This window comes from Apis cerana, linkage group LG9 (genome assembly GCF_029169275.1).
Source record: "Apis cerana isolate GH-2021 linkage group LG9, AcerK_1.0, whole genome shotgun sequence".
Classification (NCBI taxonomy): domain Eukaryota; kingdom Metazoa; phylum Arthropoda; class Insecta; order Hymenoptera; family Apidae; genus Apis; species Apis cerana.
Genome location: NC_083860.1, coordinates 4,596,560 through 4,618,934, shown reverse-complemented (window position 1 = coordinate 4,618,934; position 22,375 = coordinate 4,596,560). Strand labels below are relative to the sequence as shown.

At 35.1% G+C, this 22,375-nt stretch overlaps 1 protein-coding gene across 5 annotated transcripts in view; it reads right to left on the bottom strand.

The window, feature by feature from the left end:
- Positions 1 to 22,375, bottom strand: part of LOC108000915 (neurotrimin-like) — a 293,302-nt gene that overhangs the window by 223,688 nt on the left and 47,239 nt on the right. The window contains exon 1 of one of the 5 annotated variants that reach the window (XM_062079086.1): positions 4,694 to 5,167. The exons of the other annotated variants lie outside the window; for them this stretch is intronic. Within the exon in view, the coding sequence (XP_061935070.1) occupies positions 4,694 to 4,697 (4 nt within the window). The 5' untranslated portion in view covers positions 4,698 to 5,167. Of the gene's footprint in view, positions 1 to 4,693; positions 5,168 to 22,375 lie in introns of those variants that run through there. 5 annotated transcript variants of the gene reach the window in all.

Below are 22,375 nucleotides of genomic sequence, written 5' to 3'. Positions count from 1 at the left end.
AAGGTGGCAAAACAAATTATTAGGAAAACCAATCGAAATCTGGAATAGAAAAACGAGCTTACTGTTTACGGTTCGCAGAGCTTGGAAAAAATAACGACGTCGTTTTCGTTCGAGGCGAGACGAGAGGATTCGAGCGTTTTCCAAGTAGCACGAGGGTTGTACGAGCGCGCACGAGCGAAGAGTGCTGAACGACCGATAATTGAATAGAGGACGGTATGGACGAGGCCAGCACGCCAACGACTGGCGATGTTAAGGTCCTTTTCCCGTTACACGCGCGCTATCGTTATTCAGCGGAATTCGATGGATCCTGTCGTCGCCGATGTCGACAACGGTCTCCTTCTTCCGCCACCGAATAGACGAATATCTTTCGTTTCCGCTCGGCCGCCCACCTCATTCCAAGTCATCGAAAATTCCGGAAGTTCCGCCTCGCCCAATTTCGGCCGGGTTCAACCACGTGCCGACCGTGAAATCGACACCAACCGATTTCCAAGATCGAAATCCCTCCGCTCGTTGTTTATCAGGGAATCGAGATTTTCGAAATGGATAGTATTGTCGATAGTATCGTCGATTTTCGGAAGGATCGAGACGAGAAACAATTCGAATGAGATTGCAATAGGTAGATGTGGTTGGATAGATTTTGCGAATAATGAAATCATTATTATAATTTGTAAAAGAAGAGAAGAGACACGAATAAAAATTACTATGAATTTAAGAAACGAAGAGAAATATTTTAATTTATAATTTTGTATGTCGCGAATAGTGTAATAACACGAGGGAAATGCAAATAGATTTTAGATCGAATAAGTTTATCTTCTTACTTAAATTTGAAGAAAGTTTACAGTGGAAGATCGAACGACATTACGAGACTTTTCTTTCCCCTTAAGAATTCATTTCCCCTTAAATGCTATTATGTACCTCCTCCGTTTTAAATAGAAGTCTTGCCTGCGATAAATCGGTTCCTTTCGTTAGAATATATATATATATATAGGCAACAAGTAAACTCATCGAAAAAAGAATAATTTCTCGGGATAAAGGAAGGGTTTAAAGGTAATTTGATAAGAAAAATGGCTGGAACCTTGGAGTCTTCCGGTCTTGGTCATCTCAATCACCTAAGCCGGATCGAAGCAATCTTTTCTCCTGAGGTTCATTAAGAGAAGAGCCAAATACATTCGTTTACCTCGCACAATCATTTAAAATACGTAAAAAATATTCGAATCATAAAATTAAAACGTGTTATTTCAATAAAATTTTTCAAAATGTTAAAAAAATTAATTATTTTCAGTGAATTTACGTTAAATATTGGAATAATATCAAACTTTTTCAAAGTTCCAATAACGAAAACTTATTACTTTGGAACAATATATATTTATATTTAAAAATTCAATTTTGCCTTTATCAAGTTTTCTCAGCGAAGAATAAAAGAAGTTCTTAGAAGATTGAAAACTATTGCATGATACTTTTTATACATTCTTCCAATTCAATGATTTTTCACAAAAAAACATTTAAAAATAAAATTAAAAAAAGGAGAATCAAGACAAACTCCTCTACTATTCGATATTTATGTTACTAACTACTCTACTATCCTACGAATATCCTCAAAATAGGCTGAGGAAGAAACGAGGAGGGTGGAAAAGTTTCCTCTATATTTATGAAACCAATTACCAATCCTAAGGACGAAAATACTTGGGGAACACTTCACGCTAATAAGCCCATTTTCGATCGAGAAGAACGAGCGAGACGCAATTTCCGTCCTGGTGCGCAACCTTAAAGTTTCGTCAAGGAAACTGTAACGATCGTTCCCCCATTAAACCGGCAGGAAGTTCCAATATTCCGGGGCAAATATTTGGTAACAATTACATACAGGTACACCGGAGGTATTAGCATTATTCGACCGGCATACGGAATGGAATAATCAGTTTGACCGTCTGCATGCTAACAGAGGACTGGCAACGAACAGTTCGCCGATTATTCAAATCCGATAAACGATATGGCTCGTGAATTGTCAGCGATGGCTGACGCAGAGTCGCAGGATGATATCTTATTTTGCAGCTGGAAAAAAGAATGTCAATTTGATTTTTAATCTATCAAAAAAGATATATATTTTACCCCAATTTATATAAATATTTTGTCGAGAACGTCAATTTTATTCATATATGAAGTTCTAGAAAAACATAGAAAATAATGAAGAGATAAACGAAAGTCTTTGAAACAAAAATCATCTTTCATTAAAACTTTTATTAATCTAACCAATAAAGATATATCGCCTTATAAATTTATGCACAAAGTGTATCAATGATAATCTACTTGCGCACTACAAAAAAAAAAAAGGTAAATAATATTAAACGATCAAAGATCGTGTCACTCGATTAAGAAATTGACGTTGACCCATAATCTCGTTAAAGCTCGTCGAGAGACTAAGAACGAAGGCGAATGAAGATGGAATAGAAAGTAGAGAAGGAAATACACAGAGAGAGGAATTGCTGAAAGGAGAAGTCGCGCGTGGAATTTCTCTGGGCCGTGAGAAGACCGTGAAATCCGGCAAGGCTTGTTTTATTTTTGTTTCCTTCCGCGAGATCGCCAGCATCCACAGAGTGCCGGGAGCGTTTTTTCTCTTTCTTTTTTCAGTTTCTTTCTTTTTTTTTCTTTTTTCAGTTCGTAAGGCCTGGCCGCGGAGAAAGATCCGGTTATGCGGGCGAAACATTCTTCCCTGGTTTCTTCAAGAGTGAGTGGAAGCCCCGAGGAGGAAGCCATCCAGATAAGTAAACGGTCGCGACCGCGTGGCGCAATTCTTTAAACGCTGCAGCTGCGGTACTAGACGAGGGATATTTCTCATGAATGTTTCAAACGAAATTGCGGATCTAACCCCACGGCGGGGCTAAATCATTTGAACCTCTACCCTATCCCCACCCAACGTTTCCGCTCTCTTTTTGCCATGCCACACCATCTTTTCTCACCGTCCATACCACCGTAGGTATTTCTCCTCTTTGTTTCCCTTTTCGTCCTTTTCTGCCCTTTTTCCATCCTGTTCCCATTCTCTTCTTTTCCTTTTTCATTTTTCGATCATTCAATTACTTGTGCGTCTTTTTCACCTGTTTTCCGACTCTTCATTCCCCATTCTTTCAATTTTCTCGATTCTCAGTATCTACTTTCATTTGTAGAAAGTAGTGATCTAATCTCACCTTTCCTCTAACTGATTCTCTGTCACATTCTTATCTCTTTCTACTGTTTCATTCTACCCTTTGTTTCTTCTTTTCTCGATTCGTCACTTTTACTCATGAAAGTCTAATTTCTCTTTTTTTCTCCCATTTTACCGATTTTCCGTATCACTTCTATTTGTGGAAGATAGATTTGATCTCTTTCTCTCCTTTTTCGACCGTCTGTCTAAGGGTACACCAAACTAGGCTCTTCCGGTGCCAACGTGGTTACGAACTACCTACCGGTGCTCTGAATGGGTATCTATAATGCATGGCTCGTCTTATTCGAGATTTTCGATCCCCGACGAGCCTTAGCTTTCACGTAAACCTCTGGCAAGAAGGAATAATGAATTCTTAAATATTCGCTTAGTCGGGATAGCTGCCGGCCGAGATATCGATCTGTGAAAAAAATATCATTTTGTTTGCGTATGTACGGTGTATCCTTTTGCTTATGTATCAGATTTTCACGTGTCTTGAATTTTAGGATCGATGAGTAGGTTGGATAGATATGATTGGAAGAATGACGAAATAAGAATTAACGAATTAATATCCAAAGAAATTAAAAAGAAATATATAATAATAAAGATGTAGGAGTGTAAACAATGTGTAGAGAAAATGTGCATCAATATGTGATTTAAATATTAAATGGAATTAAAATTGGAGAGAACAGATAGCATGAAAAGGAATTAAAGGAGATATTATAAAATTCCTAAAGGAAAGAAATTGAAAGAGACATTATAAATTTCCTGAAGATACAAAATCTATCTATGATGTATTATTTTGTAATAACATTTTAGTACATTTATATCCATTTCAAATCATTTTCATATTAAGCATGATACAACGTAACTTAATATTTTCATAAATCAAAAGTGAAATTTCTGATAATAAGTAAGAAAGAAATTAGAATAATACCAGTATTTCACAAAATATTTTAAGATATATTATATATATTTGAACAAATACTTATTCAAGGAATAGTAATAAACTATTTGTATCTTTTATTTAATATTATAATTGTTAATTTAGTTTTCAATGTATTCGTCAAATTAATGATATCTCTTTCAAAACTTTATTATGATTCCGAACATCTGAAGAAATAATAATTAAATTTATCATGTTATTCTCTTTTATTACACTAACCCATTCATAAATATTGATGTTTCATTTAATACAATCTATTTATGAAAGAAAAATAAGTAAAAAAGATACATAAATATAGAAGGTTAATAGTACCATGTACATTTATAAGCTATACATAATTGATAATTTTCCAATGTTATCGATTAAAAGAAATAGACTTCTAACTTTTTAAATATATTGTTTAAAACAAAAATGTTATTTTCATACCATTTCTATCTTACAAGATAGAAACAATAGGTAAGTACAATAGATGTACAATAAATGTAATGACAATTTGAACATAACCTCATAATCTGACAGCCAATATGAGATCAGCCATTATAGAAATAAAAGAATTAATATTTCAATCCACTCACCCATGCATTCAATTCATTTATTCATGCATACTTGCTCGAAATATCTTTGAAATGTCCTGTTTACAATCCTTCTCTCTCTTTCACCAAATTATAATGCACTATTATTACTCTCGAGGTGTAAAGTTACGAAGCCCTGTCGACGCGATAAACTCCAATAAAGTAACCGATTGGAAGGTTAATATTTCATAATGGAACGATAAATTAATCGGTGGTTGCACACGCCGGAGTCACATGTAATTGTACATGATGCACACTGATTGTAGTAGGTGCCCATCTATATATCTGGTGTAATTTGAATCGCTTATAACCGTTAATGCTCCTCGTTTCACTACGTTTCACTATTGTTATAAACACCAATTTCGTCTACAGGTCACAGTTTCAAATTGCGCACTAAATTTGCGAAGTTCTCATCGACGTGACGCCATGAGTGGTGGCGCTGATTATCGATATACTCGAGTTGTCTATCGCGAGCAGTTTCGATTGTAATGGCGCATTTTTTAAAAAGAATACAAATGAAGAAAAAAGAAATTTATATCGAAAAGTAAATAATTATTATACATTTATATTTTGTGTTGTATTAAATTAATTTAAGATATTTTAATTAAAATTTAAATTCTTATTTTTATTTCTGTTATTATTTTTAATTACTAGTATGTAAATTATAAATTATAAATATTTAATTTTAAAAATTTATATATATATAGTTTTATGTATAATGTATCTATTTTTGAGTTTGTAATGAGTATTAATTCGTCTTTTTAATGTAAATTTAGTCATATTTGTTTTAATAATAATATAACCTTTAAATGTACGAATAATATAACAAATGAACAATAGCTATTGTTATTTATTCCACGAATAAGTACAAGTCTCCATTACTATTAATGATATTAATATTGACTCTTCTCTCATAAAATATATGTTTTACAAATTGTACATAATTTCTGATTTTAGAATAATTCAAGAACATTGTATTTATTTCTAATTATTTAAAAATTTTAAAAATTTAAATATATTAAATGAAAATGATAAATTACTATTGTTCATTATCAATATTTCTTATTTCTTGCAATTATTTGGTATTTTATTATCAATTTCCAAAAAATTTCCAAAACTTTTTTATGAAATAATTTAAAATATTTATTAGAAAATAAATAGAACATAATTATTTTTTAATTGACAAATGAAAATACCTTTCCTATAATTGATATTATTTTAGTAGATCATAACTTATAAGGACTTGAACATTTAGAATATTCTCTTTTCTCTTCAATACAAATAACTGTGTCAGAAATTCGAAAGTTTCTTAATCAAAATAGAAATTAATTAAATGTTTGAAGAATGTTCCATGTAAATATTGCAGATAGCAAAGTTTTATTTGTTTCGTCGTATTGATGAAAATCATTTTTATTTCTTTTTATTTTATTTAAGAAAATAAAGTTGCATTGTGAGTGAATCGATCAATTCTCAAATTTAGTAATCAGTCGACTTCAAGATTAGTTATCACCTGTCAATAATCATCTAAATGTCAAACACTTGAGGCGCAATTAGGCTTTCAGCATTAGTCAATAGAAGAGCAGTTAATCAACCTTAAGAGTAATTAACCTCCAGGTCAATATCATGGACCATCGTCAGGTAATTAATGACAGCTATCTGTCTCAAACTTACTTGCTTAATGATTATCTACTTATGTACTAGTATTTATTTATTAGATAAATGTCTTAATTAATAACTGTTTTACAAAATTTTCAGTATTTTATAATTATTTAAATTGTATTATATCTTCCTTTTATTTTTTAATATTTTTTTATGTTGTTATTATTATAGGAATATTTATTATAAAAAAAGAAATATTTGTTAAATTGATTAAATTTTAACATATATAAAAAAAAGAGAAAGAATACTCAGGTTCGATATTAATAAAATAAAAGATATCAATTCTTTCGAAGATACAATGTAAAATATATACTTAAAAATTATAACTTGAAAATATTCGCTTTCCAAATTTGCTTAAAATCCTTTCTCAAAGCTACTATACAAACTTGCAAAATTTATCTCACCAATTTCTTTCCAATCTGTTTAAATTCAGATCCCAATTAGGGCTTCACGCCTGAGTTAAATCCGGGGTTAGGTCGCAAGCGCGAAAGAAGTAACTGCAATTACATTTTTCCTTCAAGGATTTTAAATTCCAAAACCAGCTAAATGTGTGCTCTCCAAAATTCACATGAATTCGTCTCATTTTTTTTTATAAAAGTAAAATTATATCGTACCTTATGTATAATAAACATTATACATATTTTCGAAACTAATTGAACAGAGTGAATATTAACAAAATTTTCCAAAACATCCAACTTTATAACATCCTATCTTCAAAATCACGTTACCTTCGTATTACCTTTCTACTAAAATATTTAAAATTAGCAAAATCACCATCCATTTATACATAACAAACATCATATTTTCCTAAAATTCATAAAAACTTCTACTACTTTCTCCGTTATTTAAAAAAAAATTGACGAAATATCTTCTCTTCGTCGAATGATGAACGAGCAATGACAGGCCTCGGTTCGATGACTCGATACTCCCGTGTAAAGACGATATCCAGGCTAAATATCAAAATCAATTTGCGCGGAACAATAGTTGATAACATGGAAGTTAATCGCGGTCAAAATTTATCGGAATGCTCGGCGGTTAGTGGCGCGTGCACGCGCTAAACATGGCGCGCGTTTATGACGCGTCGGTGAAATTAAACAACCGCGGATTCGTTAATTAGAGAGGGAGTCGGTTAAATAATGCAGGCCCGAGAGACAGGTCGGACGTGGAAATCCGGACAACCGTCGGCTCGGCGGTGTAACGTATAGGGTTAATCTGGAAAAGGTTTTCAACTGTTACGAAACGAACCGACATGGATTTAAGCGGAGGGCTTATTCCATCGAGGAATTGTTTTAAATTTCGTTCGCAATTTTTTTTTATTTGAGAATTCATTTTTGCAAATTGATTTATTTATAAATTATGTCGTGTTTTCAGAGAATTAAAGAACTATGCAATGATATATCTTAATTTTAATTTTAATTTGTACATTAGTCAGTCTATAACGTAAAAATTTTAACTTGCTAATTCATCGAATTTATTAACTGGTAGAGATATTGCGGATAGAAACGATCGGTGTTAATATTTTATCAGGTTTAAAGGGAAAAATACGTGTTGAAATAAATAATTAATATTCAACAAGTTTCAGAGAAATTCGACTGTTTTATAATATTAAAATTCTTTTTCCTTGTATATACCTCTATCAGCAAAATTAAAAAGCTTTTAAAAAAAAAAAGGAATGAATCCGAATACTTCTTTCACTAAATCTCCATTTTACGAGGATTGTCGTTATCTTTTATCGTTATTTAAAAACTAAAATCAAAACATTATCACGCTTTACGTCTCCTTAAATCCTTCCCTTTAAAAAGCTTTTAAAGTTTTCAAGCTTCAAATTTTCCAAAATTCAACAGACGATAAAAGGACAATAATTATCATTAACAGTTTTTTGCCACATTTTGCAAAATCTCGGCAAATGTCCGTAACATTTCCATCACGCTCTTATTCGTGCCGGATTAAAGCGACGGATCGCAGCAACGGAGTTATATTTATGGAAGGGAAGAAAGAGGAAGATCCCCTCCAAATGAGAGAAGCGGGTACGCGAAAAAGAAAACATCGACGACGTTTTCCAGCGGTGGCGAGCGGCAGCTGTTCCCTTAACGAACGTTAAGCTAAGTAAAAGCGTTAACCCGCTGGTTCGAAGGAAAAACCGCGTGCGAACCGGCCACAGCTGCACCCCGGGTCGCGGTACTTTGGCTAACTTTTCCGCTAATGCTCATCCCCTCAGCAAACGGAGGGGGGCAAGCGTGGCGTAAGAGAAACGACCGGACCAAGAATTCCATTAAAATACATTAGATTCTGGGACAGACGAGCGTCTCTTAATGGAGTTTCTGTTCACGGTGATCCGTGTCGCCAAAAACCTGTCGAATGGATCACGAGATAAATTGGAAACTCATCAGGCATCGGTTGGCCGCGGAATGTTCCAAGTTACTTTGTACAGTTTCACCAAGGAAATCTGAGCTATCCACGGGAGGACGAAAAGAGGATCTTCGATACAGGTGTTGTTGTTAAACTAAAATTTCGAAAGAAAGTGTAATTCAGATTTTTGGATACTTTTTGAATATTCGATTATGGATTATATTTGATCGATTGATACTTTTATTCAAATTTACATTCTATGATGTTTAATCTTTTTACGCCTGCTACGTCTATATTTCACAATTAATCTTCAATGATTGAAATATTATATTTCCTATACAAACGTGACCAGGTCGAGCAAGACGATGGCAAATAAAACATTCATTCGATATCCATAATTCATAAAGCTCGAGCTTTAATCTCTCGAATTGAGAAGCTATCTTAAACATTCCTCTTGAGAAAGGTCAATTCTCGGCTCGCGAAGTTTCAAACATGAAGGATTTCCATTACATTTGCAATATTTAAAATACCTTTCACCGAATACATTCCCAACTTCCAATATAATTACTTTGCAAACACAACGGCGCGAATTTTTGTCCAACTCGACGGCTGCTTACCGAAATCACTCTTTCTCGCGCGAAAGAAACTTTCATCGCGAAACCACCATTAAAGAAAAAAACCCCCTCTCTTGAAATATTTCAAGAGGGAAACTTATGATCGTGAAAATACTGAGAACTGCTCGAGATTTATTCAAAACCAAAGTAGCAGTAATAAATGGAAGAAAGAACGTTTCTGTAGTGGGTATTGCGTTCTCAGCAGGTTAAACGTGCTCAATTTGCACGAACAACCCCCGTTAGTTTACGCCTAGTCAACTCTCGATGATCACGAGCGCTCGTAGCGGTTGTTCCCGCAAACAACGAGAAGAGAGAAAGAGAGAGAAAGTGAGAGAGAGAGAAAGCATTGAGAATAATATCTCTTTTTGCCGTGGTTCGGAAAACGAAGCACGACAACATCGATACCGGATATTTCACCAAAGTAAAGGCGCAGAATAATTTAATGACAATTGCTGTGATGCCAGACGATCTGGAAGAATCGAATATCCTTTCTGTTCTGAACGATTGAATCGCTCGACCACAAAATGAAGCGGAGAGAAGCGGAACAGAGCAACTGCTTTATTTCTAAACACGATCATCGTTTATGCCGGGCTGTACGCGGCGATACCGTATTGTCTTTTGATACTTGAGCGGAAACAATTTTGGCGTTTCAACCGTTAAATGTGAACGTGATCAACGTTGTATCAAGTTGATTAACAGACTTGTCTCTGTTCTTCGTTTCCCACGATTGTTCTCGGTTTCAGAATCTTGATAAAGTTAACAGCTTTATTTTTCTCGAAATTATTCTATAATTACATAGACAATCGTCAAAAATCAGTTGAGGAACAAAATTTATACAATGTAATTGACGTATTTAACATATATTTAACATATTGAATTAATCAACGCAATGATATATCTAATATCGAAAATAATTTATCGATTCGTCGGAGATAAAATTAATATATTTTGCGCAGGTAGATATACAAGTCGACAAATGATCCGTGGAAGAGCAAGAGGCGCGATCTTTGGTGCCTTGGATACACAAGACACCTAGCCAAATCCACAAGATTAAATCAACGATTGTATTTCCGCAGACGTGACTTGTACGGGACTTGTTGGAGGAGATGTGTACGTACGTATATACACGCAGGGTGCAACAAGGGGCACGACTTATCCGAGCACGACCCCGACCAGGTCCTATGACCATGTTAAACAAGTCGTGCTCAATTTGCACGTGCAACCCCAGGAGTTTACACTGGTTGAACCCTTGACGATAATGCGCTTCCACAAGGTTGGAAGGGGGGCCTCGTCGAGCGGACAGGCTGAGAAATTTTTTCTTAACTTGCACCCATTATTGCCAGGCAACTTTGGAATTGATGGAGCAAAGCGTAGGAAATATACGAGTTCGTGAAGTAGTTCATAATACTTGGGAAGGAAGAATTTAAATTCAATCGCTCTTGGATTAATAGAAATGATAAGATATGGAGGAAATAAAATTCTGAATTTGAGGGAAGTTATTTGGAGTATTTTTAGAATTGTTATTATATATTTAAAGACACTTCTGGAAGTATCGACAAAGGAGAATAAGATAGATTGAATGAAAATCGAGGAACAAATATAAAAATAATTCTTCGAGCGAACACTTTCCGTTTCTTTCTTTTCTTCTTTATATATATACACATTCTTTCGAGCATTTAAATAGAATGACGAAATGCGAAACAAAATTCAAGCGTGCAACCATTATATGACGAGGGCATATACGAAGTGTTCGGGCTGCGCCGTTTTTTAAACTCGGTTGATGCAAATAATCTGGAAAGCTGAACTATACTCGTGCACGTGCAAATGCTTAATTTTCCAAACTTTTTCGTTTTCGCGTTTCGTGCATCGTATTTTTCATCGTTGAGAAACGAGAAAGAAATATCCGTAGGGGAGGGATGTATTATTTTAAATTTCAAATGTTATGCACCTTGTTTCGAAATGATGAACTTAACTCAGATTTGCATAAATTATTATTTACTTTTTCCGAGAAACTAAATTCTACAATTCATATTGCACTAACTACAAAAATTATAAGTGAAGAAAAAATGATTTATAATTAAATAACATATCGATATTACTATAAAAAATAATTACAAAGATCAACCTTATCGAATTCCACCAAAGGAACATCATATTCGTTCGAACAGTGCCAAAAATATGTATCCTTCCCTCCCTTCCCCCCATTAAAAGAGAGAAAACATTTCGACGTGCTCGAAACGTCGGGAAGAAATACGATCCCTGGAAAAGATTTCTCCTCTAATCATAATATTTACTCCCCCCGAAACAAACATCTCACTCCTCCGCCCCGGTCATCAATCCCGAGGCAAGGATGGCACGGGGTGTCCCCGTTTAACTTGACCATACTACTCCCCCTCCTCGCGACACGTCACCAAGATTTATGAAGCACGATCAAACGGAGACACGCACAATCGTGTGCTATTACTTGCCGTGTCAACCCAGACTCGATTGCTCGGAATCGGGCGGTTACGCTTTCCACATTCGATTCCGCATAATTCCCGAGATACTTTTTTTAAGGGTGAGGGAGGGAGGAGAGGGATTGCTCACCGTGATTCGCAAATCGAATCTTCTCTTTCCTTCCTCTCTTTTCTCGTCCCGTGGCAAGAATTCGAGGCAATTCGGTCATCGCTCGTCGGAGGGGAACCGAGCGGAGCAAGCATAAAAGATTCCTTCGAGGATCTGAGTAGATTAAATCGGCGCGGCAATCGTGTTTGCGTGAACGTGACTGCGGATCATCAGTTAGCCAGCCCGAGGCCAAGCTCTTGGGTATCTCGAGGATCGTTCGATATATATATATATATATACATCCCTCTAAATAAATAGCCAGCTTTGGGTCACGGCCATTAAACGAATTAGCCGCGTTTGATTTTATTGGTTTGACCCTTCCCCTGACCAAATCGATCTATACCATCGCCATTTTCCACCTTCCGCGCGTCGTTCTCCGCTCCACCGTCCCCCCCTCCGTCGTTCCTTCACGTTTTTCACGAGAGGGGAGGATACCGGCACGAGGAAGATAAAAAGCGCGGAGACGTTGATTCAGGGCTTTTCTTCCCGATAGACAAATCAATCGGGTTATTAATGCCGGCCCGATTGCCGCGCGATCGTTCAACCGACTACTATGGGATCTATCGAGTGATTGGAATAATTTACCGACGCTATTAACTCTTCGATTCCCTCCTCGTTGTAATGCGGCGGAATGCGTATCCTTCGATCGATCGCCGATTTGTCTTGGATGCAGCTGCCTCGACTTTATCGTTCGAGGTAATGTTTCTTTTTTTTTTTTGCTATTTAAATTAGGCGAGGTTTCGTGGGAATTTTTTTTTTTTTTCGATCTTGGGAAGAGAAATTTATTTTCACTTTTCGAATATTTATTCTTCGATTCTCTTGTTTCGTCTTCTTTTTTTTCTTTATTGGGAGAATTATTAGAACGAGCGGTGGATTAATAAATGTATATTACGATAAAGGACGAGCAATTATTTAATCATTCCTTCAGACATTACGAGAAAATGGGATTAAAGGTTAAGCAGATTTTACATGGCGGAGATTCTAGCTTAGAAAATTTCAGCGCATGACCTAGTTGCTATATCCCCGCTCATGAATAGAAACGTTTTCTTCGTTTTTCGATGAAATTGACTGAAAATGATCGATGCCTGTGGCCCAATTACTCAATTCTCGTTTCCCCAATTGCTACGAGCAATTTATTAAGATTAACGAGCCTATAATTCACTCCGCGAATCGCAAGAGTCACCTGAAACACGGAAATCTTTACGATCGTTGCCGAATTTTCAGCTGCACTCGATCGAGAAAATGTCACACTAGTCGAAAAATCGAAATCTTCTGTACGACAAAAGCAAGTATTTGAAAATTACTTGACAGAAATTTATTATTCAAAAAAATAAATATTTAATTCTTTCCTCTTATTTTCTTTTTTTTCTAAACTTCGATATCGAATTTTCCAAACGATCCCAAATTTTTAAATTCAAATTACTCGAGGATATTCATTGTTTGAAAAATCAATGAGAGAGAATATCTGGAGAAAGATACGATCGAATTCTAATTCCATTCCAAAGATTAGTATTACTTTCCAATTTTTCCTGGATTTCGATATCGAGTTTTCCAAACAATTCAATATTCAATATTCATTTTCTTGCGGAGTGGAACGCGCGTGAACAAAAGTTTTTTTTATCGGGCGGTAAACAAATTGCGGCACGAGAAAACGTGATACGAGTAAAAAAGTTTCGATATACATCTATTCCGCTCTTGATAATAGCAATCGGAGTATTACAGTGGACGCATTGTTTTAACGCATCGGTAAAATGTTTACTCGTGAAATTTGTTACGACTCGATAATTTGAACGGATCGCACCGTTTTCAGGAAATTTTGATTACGTCGATAGTGTAAATCCAACGGAACAAATAGCGCACTGGCGATGATTCTGTTCAAATTACTCTTCAAAATTCGCAGAGAGAATTTCAACACGTATCACTTACGTACGTGCGTACGTAATTTTATTTTTAAATCATTTTTTCCTTCTTTGTGTTAGCCGATACGATACGAATAAATAAATGTTTATGTATAATCACAAGTATCGTTGAGAGGAGAGTTTAATTCCAAATATATATCCTTATCGAAAACGCGATTGAATTTCCGTTAAAGTCAATTACCAATTTGAAGTGAACTTCTCGTACAAATATGCAATAATATATATATGGTAATTGATCGTATACTGATCATATACACGTGTATTTAAACTATGAAATAATAATACTGTATTGAAATAATTTCAGAAAATTACCAATTTCAAATTTATATTATATTCTAATATCTAAAAAGATTTCAAAATTAATTTAACTAATATTCAACATATCAAACTCTCTGCACATTTCCTTTTCAATTCTAAATAAACCTTTCGCACGTTCACTTCGATCGATTCATTTATCCCCCCGGCAGATCATCGTCATCTTCCAAGAACAGACAGAACCCTTACGTTCAACCGATCGCGCGGTCGTCGAATGGCAACGAAATCGATAAAAGATAGCTGTCAGGGTGGTTTAACGCTAATTGGAATCATCGAACGAAATTCCTTTCTCCTTTGTTCCTCGCCCCCTCAAAAGAATGCCCCTTCCCCCTTGGTTCTCGATAAAAGTGGAAAGGGGCCGGACAAGAGGAAGTGGAAGACGGCGAAAAAGGCGGTTCTCATTAAAAAAGTTCGTTTCCTCATTAAAGGAGGATGTAACTCGTTTAGAAAAGTTGGAATTGTTGCCGAGAATTGCTCCTCGTGGCATGCGATTTTCAGTGGACCAGGCAGGGAGGTAGGATCGAAGGAATCGAAGGGGGGGGTCCGGTATTTCTCGAGTATGAAGGGCCGTCCCTCGAGGGTATCGAGGGAGGGGGGGGAGGTCGAGGATAGATGGCCAGCTTCGGGAAGAGCTGTTGGATTGCCTTTAACAGTGGCATCTTTTATTCATTGTGGCGGGTCTCGGTGCGCGGCTTGACGACTGCGTGAGCAGAGTTTATACACGCCCTAGTTAAACTTCTAACAGCCTGCGGTCTGACAATCGATCTGTTGGATCCTCCCTATCTCTCTCTTTCCCTCTTCCTCTTTCTCTCCTCCTTTTCGGGCGGCCAGAGGCGCGAGAAAAGAGAACCATCCTCCTTTGTTAAGGAGCACGTCATTATCGCGTGGTCGGTTCGTCGTGAGACAGAGTCATCTCGTCGGGAAAACACGTTCGGGAAGACAGGAGACCAAAAATTATTAGACGGACTTCGTGAAATGTTTTCGGATGGAGGGAGATATATATATATATATATAGGTTGATGCTTTATTGGCTTCCAGTGTTATTTGCGGTCTCGGTTCGGTGTCAAGTTTCTTCGTGGAATTAATCTCTCGATTTTCTTCTTTTTGTTAATTCTCCTTCTTGTTCTTTTCTTCTTCGTCCTTTTAGAGCTATTTTTTAAATTCCAATTCCAGTATACGGATAGTTAGAATAATTTAGAGTTAATGAGTTCAATTTTAAGTTTCAGTCTGAATTCAATCAGATTTATTCAAATTTAAATTTGGATGGTAGAATAATTCAGATTCAAGTTTGGGTAATAATAATTTTTCTCCGGTATTCTCATTTGATGACAGGAAAACCGCAATGAAAATGTCAGTATAGTTGATGTACGAATGAACAGAACTGCTTCTTAAGTAGAATCGTAAATAAAACATAGGCGGAGATCAAATGGAACGGAGATTAAGTAAATTAAACGCCTTGTCTGCGTCTCGTCTGTACTTTGAAGTTGATCGTGTTTGTATTCGAGATATGGAAAGCAGTTTAGAATTATTCTACAAGACGCGTGAAAGTCGACTGAGAAATTAGGAAGGAAACGAGTCCATAATATTATTGTTTAAACGTTATCGAAACTTTTTAATAATACTATTTTTGTGTGTATGAAAAAATAGAAAAGAGTAGAAGTTTTTTTTTTGTGATATACATTTCAAGAGATCTATTTAATTAAAGAAAAATTGTCAAAAAATAAACTTGTAATCTCCAGTTTAATAACTTAATTATTAAAAATTTAATTTTCAATTATATTTCTAACTTAATAATTATTAAATTTTCTTTTTTAGAAAATTGTCGCGATAGGAATGAACTTTGACAAACATTAAATTACATTTTTGTTCGTACGTTTCACTTTATATGCCGTGAAGTCTGTGACAAGAAGAATTCCAACTTTTGTGCAGTTAATTACTCGCCTTAATGCTATTCTGAAATCGCTTGTGAACAGAGTAAATGTTCTTTTTTTTCCTTACAATTTTTTGAATTATAAAGAACTCTTTTCTCTTTATAAATACAGTAATAATAAGAACTGGATCAAAGCCAGTTTTTATTTAATATTCGTTATTTTCAATGGAAATAGCATGGATTATATTATTATAATCAATGATACCGTGCACATGATCGAATCATCGTATTCAATCATCCGGAATTGTCAAAAAAGACTAGAATGCCTTGACGAGTTATCCTGATCCAAGGATCTTTTCGATTTTCCTGGACAAGGATTCATCTTACGCTTAAACGATTGTATTTCTTTGGAACGACTTTAAGATCTTGCCTACAAGATCGAATCCCCTTAACCTGAATATTGTAAGACCCTGTCGAGAATCTCATCGATATTCACTCAGTTTGTAGAATATTAAAATGCCGTTTACGATGCCCCCAAGTGTCAGCTCTCTTGTGTTTCGATTTCCCCTCGTTTCAATTCGTCGTGCTTTGTAATGTTCGATCATTTTTTGACGGGACATTAGAAAAAAAATTTGAAAAACGCAATTTCAAAGAGTGTCGAAATTAAATAAAATTGTAATTGTTAATTAGCAAGTTAAAATTTTCACAAAATGTAAACGAAGATTCTCTGTATATATATATTTTATAAATTTATTTAAATAAAGTATTTTCTTAATGTATTGATGTATTAAAAATAATAGATATATAATTTCGTTTTATTATTTTATGATATATATTTATGTATTTTTATATTTTAATTATTCAGCTCTAACATATTCGAGCCACATCGAATTTCTAATCACTAAACGTTTAAAATATTATCGAACTTCTTATTTAATGTATCTTACGATTTAAATTTACATTTTAACGATATAATAATTCTTGGAACATCGTCAATTTCATTTCAATATCCCACAATGCATAATCAACAATGCAAAGTCTCTCGGTTTGAATCGAATTACAAAAATAAAAAAACAAAAAAATAAAAAAAAATAATAAAGAAAAAAATGGAAAAGGGAGAAAGATATCAGGCCGACCTAGATACATCGCATCAATTCTCTTCTCGCCAAGTTTCCCCGTTTCAATTTGAAAACCGTACAATTCATCCGCGTTACACAAAACTATTTCAACTCGTTTGCCGGAAACGCAACTTACATCCAACAACATTCAAGAATTATAAAAGCGGGGGAGATGGATAGAAGCGAGAAAGAAGAGGAGGAGAAAAGGAGAAAGAGTTCGATGTTCCGACAGCTCCATAAGGATCTATGCTTTCAATGCAAATCACATCTTAATAAATGCAGATCGATGTTTCCTTCGACGAGAAAAGAATACCAAAAAGAGGGATGGAAAAGAATGGTGGATGGATGGAGGAAGCAAGGCGGAACGGAGAGAAAGAGAGAGAGGGAGGAGAGGAGAATGGAATGTAAGTGTGTGCTTAAGTCGTACCACACCTTAATGGGCCCCAGCAGGGAATGGAAACAAGGGGAGTTTAATTGCAGAAAAAAGGAAACGCAATCGGTACCACGCCTTGCTTTTCGTCGCGCACGGAACGTCGACTTCCTGCAAAAAGGAATTTCCTTGGCTATTGCCAAGACGTCGCTAATTCGACCTTACATTTTTAAAAATGTTCCTCATCGGCGCGAGTCCATTAATCACCTCGCTTGTACTGAGAAAAATTTCGAAACAGAGGGATCTGCGATCAAAAGGAGGCAGTTTGTTGAAAAGAGAAGAGGCTTTCGTTAAAATAAACTTTGCGCGAGGATTTATTGTTTCGTTGTAGAATGACTTTTTCAATTTTCTTTTTTTCAAAAATTGTTAAGGAAAAATGGACTTTTTCTAAGATTTCAAATGTGGATAGTGTAAAATTGTAGCTTAATTTTTGATAATCATTTTGTTTATCGTGATCTTTCTTGTTGGATTTTATGCTTCAAATGGTTCTGTTGAATTCAAGATTTTAATTGTATTATATTTTATTTGATGTAATTAGATAGAAATATATAGATGGAGAATAAAATATAGTTTCTTCACTTGTAGACCATAAAAAGTAAATTCAAGAATGTTTAATATCTTTTCAAAGATAGATATCAATAAAAATTTTGCAAACGGTTAATAGCATTATAAAGGACATAAAAATAATTTTATCTGTAAATTAATTGATAAGAGAAACATTCAAATTTTCGTGTCTACAATAGTCTTCTCCATTGGATATATCGAAAGGATGAAAACGTTAACGAGAAACTCTGAGACATCGTCTGAATTTTACATATACCCTTTACAAGCTCGCTACAGGGCACGAGTAAGTATACCATGAAGGAACATTGTCTTAAGTTTCAGTTTGACGTTCCCTTGTAAGTTTATGATACGTCAATCGCTATTGAGAAGCGGAATAGACTTTCAACTCTCAAAGCCTCCGAATCTTAAACTCTTATATATTCATAGATATGAATAACGAATACGAACATATTGAGGAAATTATACGAATATTCCTAAGTTTAACGGGTTAATTTTTATCTTATTTCCATCTATTTCAAAAAAATAACATTATGTTATGCTGTATTCAATTATTCATGTAATACGAATAAGAATTCAAATTATCTTATTTATTAATCCAAATAATTAATTCAAGTTACTTATTATTTCAATTTGAATTTCTATTTGTGAAATAATTCTTTTTCCAATAAAATATATCAATTTAAGTTATATATAATATAAGTCATTTCGTGTTATCCAAAATCCATCCTTAAAATCCAAAAATATATTCACATAGTTTCATAAAGCATAAAGAAACACAATTACTTCTCCAATTTCACAAGAAGATATTGCGACACATTCTATCTTCTCTAAATTATGACAAAATATATAACAATATATAAAAACAACAATACCATCTAAATCGACAAGAGAAAAGCTCGGTTTGAGCGATTCGACGCTCCCTATCGACTCCCTTCATCTTCGAATTGAAGAAAAGCCTGTCTTCGGAGATTCACGTGGAATTAGCGACACAGTTCGTGTAGGCACCGCGACAAATGAGCATCCCTCCGTATCGATACAACTGGCGGGTACCTTGTTAGCGTTCCCAACCTGTTCGTCCCAGCGGAATTGCGTGCGTTGTCTCAATAACGCTCGCCGGTAGGCGCTGACGGTATAAATATCCAGAGACTACAAGGGGCAGCGAGGGATAGTTTTTCATGGAAAAGAAAGAAAGGAAGGAAGGAAAAAAAAAGTAAACTCGAAGAAAGTCCTCGAGTGAGCGCTCGTCCTCCCTGCGCGCGCGGAGGGATCCGTCCGCCTGGTTTTCTCGCGAGCGAGCGCAGCGAACCGAGCGGAGTCACGCGATTCACGTCACCGTACCGCCTGGGGCCAGCCTATTTCGCATTTTACGTCGAGCCAACACCGGTGCCGGCCTGTTCGCGCTCTTGAAACGCCAACTTGGCTGTAAACATGGCTGACAATAAGGGGAGGAAGAAGAGAGAGGATTCTTTATTTTGTACGGGTTCTTTAGTTTGTTATTATTTTTTGTTTAATGTTTCATTCGATTGCTTTGAATTAAGTATTTGGTACAGATTTTCAATGGAATTGAAATGATTGAATGTTATTTTTATTCGGAAAAATTGTATTAACTTTATTCTAGAATGTATATATTTGATTTATCATTATCCCGAATATTAATACGCAGGATATTTTTATTATATTTGTGTATCGCATTAATCAAAGGAACACAGCATACATTTCAAGATCGTATCGAAGGGTAAGCCTGATTACACCAATGTAATTTCCAACTATGGCAAAGCCGACCCGGAATCTCTCGTCTTGAATTTCCACCGAGATTGGGCCCGCATACACACTGTCGCTAATCCACGCAACCCTCCGCTTCTTACCTCGCAAAGGGTAGGGAACGAGAAGGGTGAGCACGTCGGTAAGCGACACAGGAATAATACAACAATCGGATGTTACCACTAGGAACGAAACGAAAAGAACGAAGAGATGCGGATAAAACGAAGTCACCCCTTCCTTTATCTTGGTGCAGATTTACTGTAAATACCGTTAACCACGATTGGCAGATGCTGAATTCGATAAAAGGGGTGAAGAAGTGTATGGGTAATAGGGCATGAGTAATAAATATAGAAATCTTTCGATGTTTGATATGATAAGAATTTATTATTTTATTATCATTCGTTAGTTTATTGTGTAGAAAAGTATTTTAAAATTTTGATTGGAGATTTAAATTTTTTAGTGTATTTTAAATAAGGATCGATATCCTTGGATCTTTGAAAGTCTTTATTTTTAACGATTAAAGTGTGTTGAAAAAATATACAAAAGAACTAATACTTATTGTTATACGGATATGAATTTTTGAAATTGATACATGACTGCCTTTCAAAGTCAACGATACCTTTATTTTCAATATTCAATATGCATTAAAAAAAAAAAGTGGAGGAGTTTTTATTCAGATAAAACATGAAAAAAAACGCAATGTTGAATATGTATGTATTGTGTGTTTTATCGACTGCCATTGTATTCGCGATTGTTTTCTGGGTTATGTATCAAATACAATAGTTTCGTCTGAATTATATAACAAATCCAGTACAGCCAAATCTTTCTGTAAATCTTCTCTTACGGTCTCTTTTCTTTAAAATGAAAAATTAATTCAAAGAAAGAGTGAAACTTTAATGAAAAATAAACGATGGAACATTTTAAAATATAAATATTAACACCATTAGCACGCTAAAAAGCGATAAGATACTTCAATCTAAAGTACCAGTTACGGTATGAAAAATTAAAAGCACGGAATTCTGTGCCCTTCGCCTAATAGAATTTTCCTTTACCAGAGAAGGGAGTAAAGAGTGGTTTTTTCTTCTTCTTTTTTTTTTCTTTTTTGTAGAAACAGGATCGCGGATGCGTTATTCTTGTTCGTTCTATTCTTACTTGTTTGTCTTTTGAACTCTGACTGCAAAGATCACGTCGATTTAGAAAGAAAAATATTTATTTTTGCAAAGAAAGTAGAGACTTTGTCATTCCAAAACGATATCCAAAAAGGTTAAAAGCATTCAAGAAAATGCTGTTCCCGTGTTTTAATTTTTAATGATATTATCTGAACTTTGAATTTTTTATTTACCGAATTCATTGCTCGAAAGAAAGAACCAGAAGATTAAATAATATTATATAAAGCAGAAACATTAATTTTATATCCATGCGTATAAAATCAATATTCGTTTGCAAGAAGTCATAAAAATAGATGATAAAAAATCCAATTGCAGTAAAATAGAACTCACGAAGGAATGCACTACCTCCGCAATTATTCCCCATATTCATCATTGAGTAAATAGAACATTTAAAAATCCCTCCTTTCCTTCGTCCAATTAATCAATATTAACCCAAGAACATTTCCCTCATTTTTTTAATCCGCCTCGCAAATGGCGGACTTCGATTCACCACTTCCTCCTTTTTTATTTTCTGAATAATGCAACGGACGTAACCGAAATAAACGGTCTTCGAGCAGAATTTGAAGGAACTACCCTTTCTCTATCTCTCTCCCTCCCTCCCTCTCTCTCCCTTTCTATCTCACTCACTCTCTCTTTATAACAATGAGCTTCACTGTTTACGTATTCGCGTCTCATCTTCACGATTGCAACTTACTTCGATCTTTTAAATCGCAACTTCCTCAGGAGCGATTAAGGAACAGTTCCATCGACTTCCGCCCACCGGCATCGGGTCCATTTACATCGTGCGCGATTGCAGTTGAAATTTATCGCCCTACGTGGAACGTTTTGGCCATCTTTAAACGCATTATCTTGCCCATTAATACGAATTGAACGGTACATCGCGATGCAACAAGGGAGGGGTTGGATGCATTAAAAACGCGCCAACTGTGCCCGTTGCACTCAACATGGCCGCGTTTTATATTATTTTATCGAACAACGTTGCCCCCCTCCGCTTGTTGCTATTTCGCAATTTTCGTGCGACTTCGGATGGCGGAAACTTTTTTTAAAATTACATCTGAAATGAAAATAAAATGGAGTGAAATCCATCGTCGGGTAACGCGTTTCTTTTGTTTAAAAATTGACCGATGTTTTCAATTTCTGTCGACTTTTCGCAGAATTTTTTTCATATACTTTTTTCATTTTTTCCATTCCTTTCTTTTTTTTCAAGTATTAGAATATGTATGAATTTTAACAATAATTATATACGATTTTTTTTATCTCAATTGGATATTATTTCCATCGAAGAATGGATCCCTTATACATATCTTGCAATG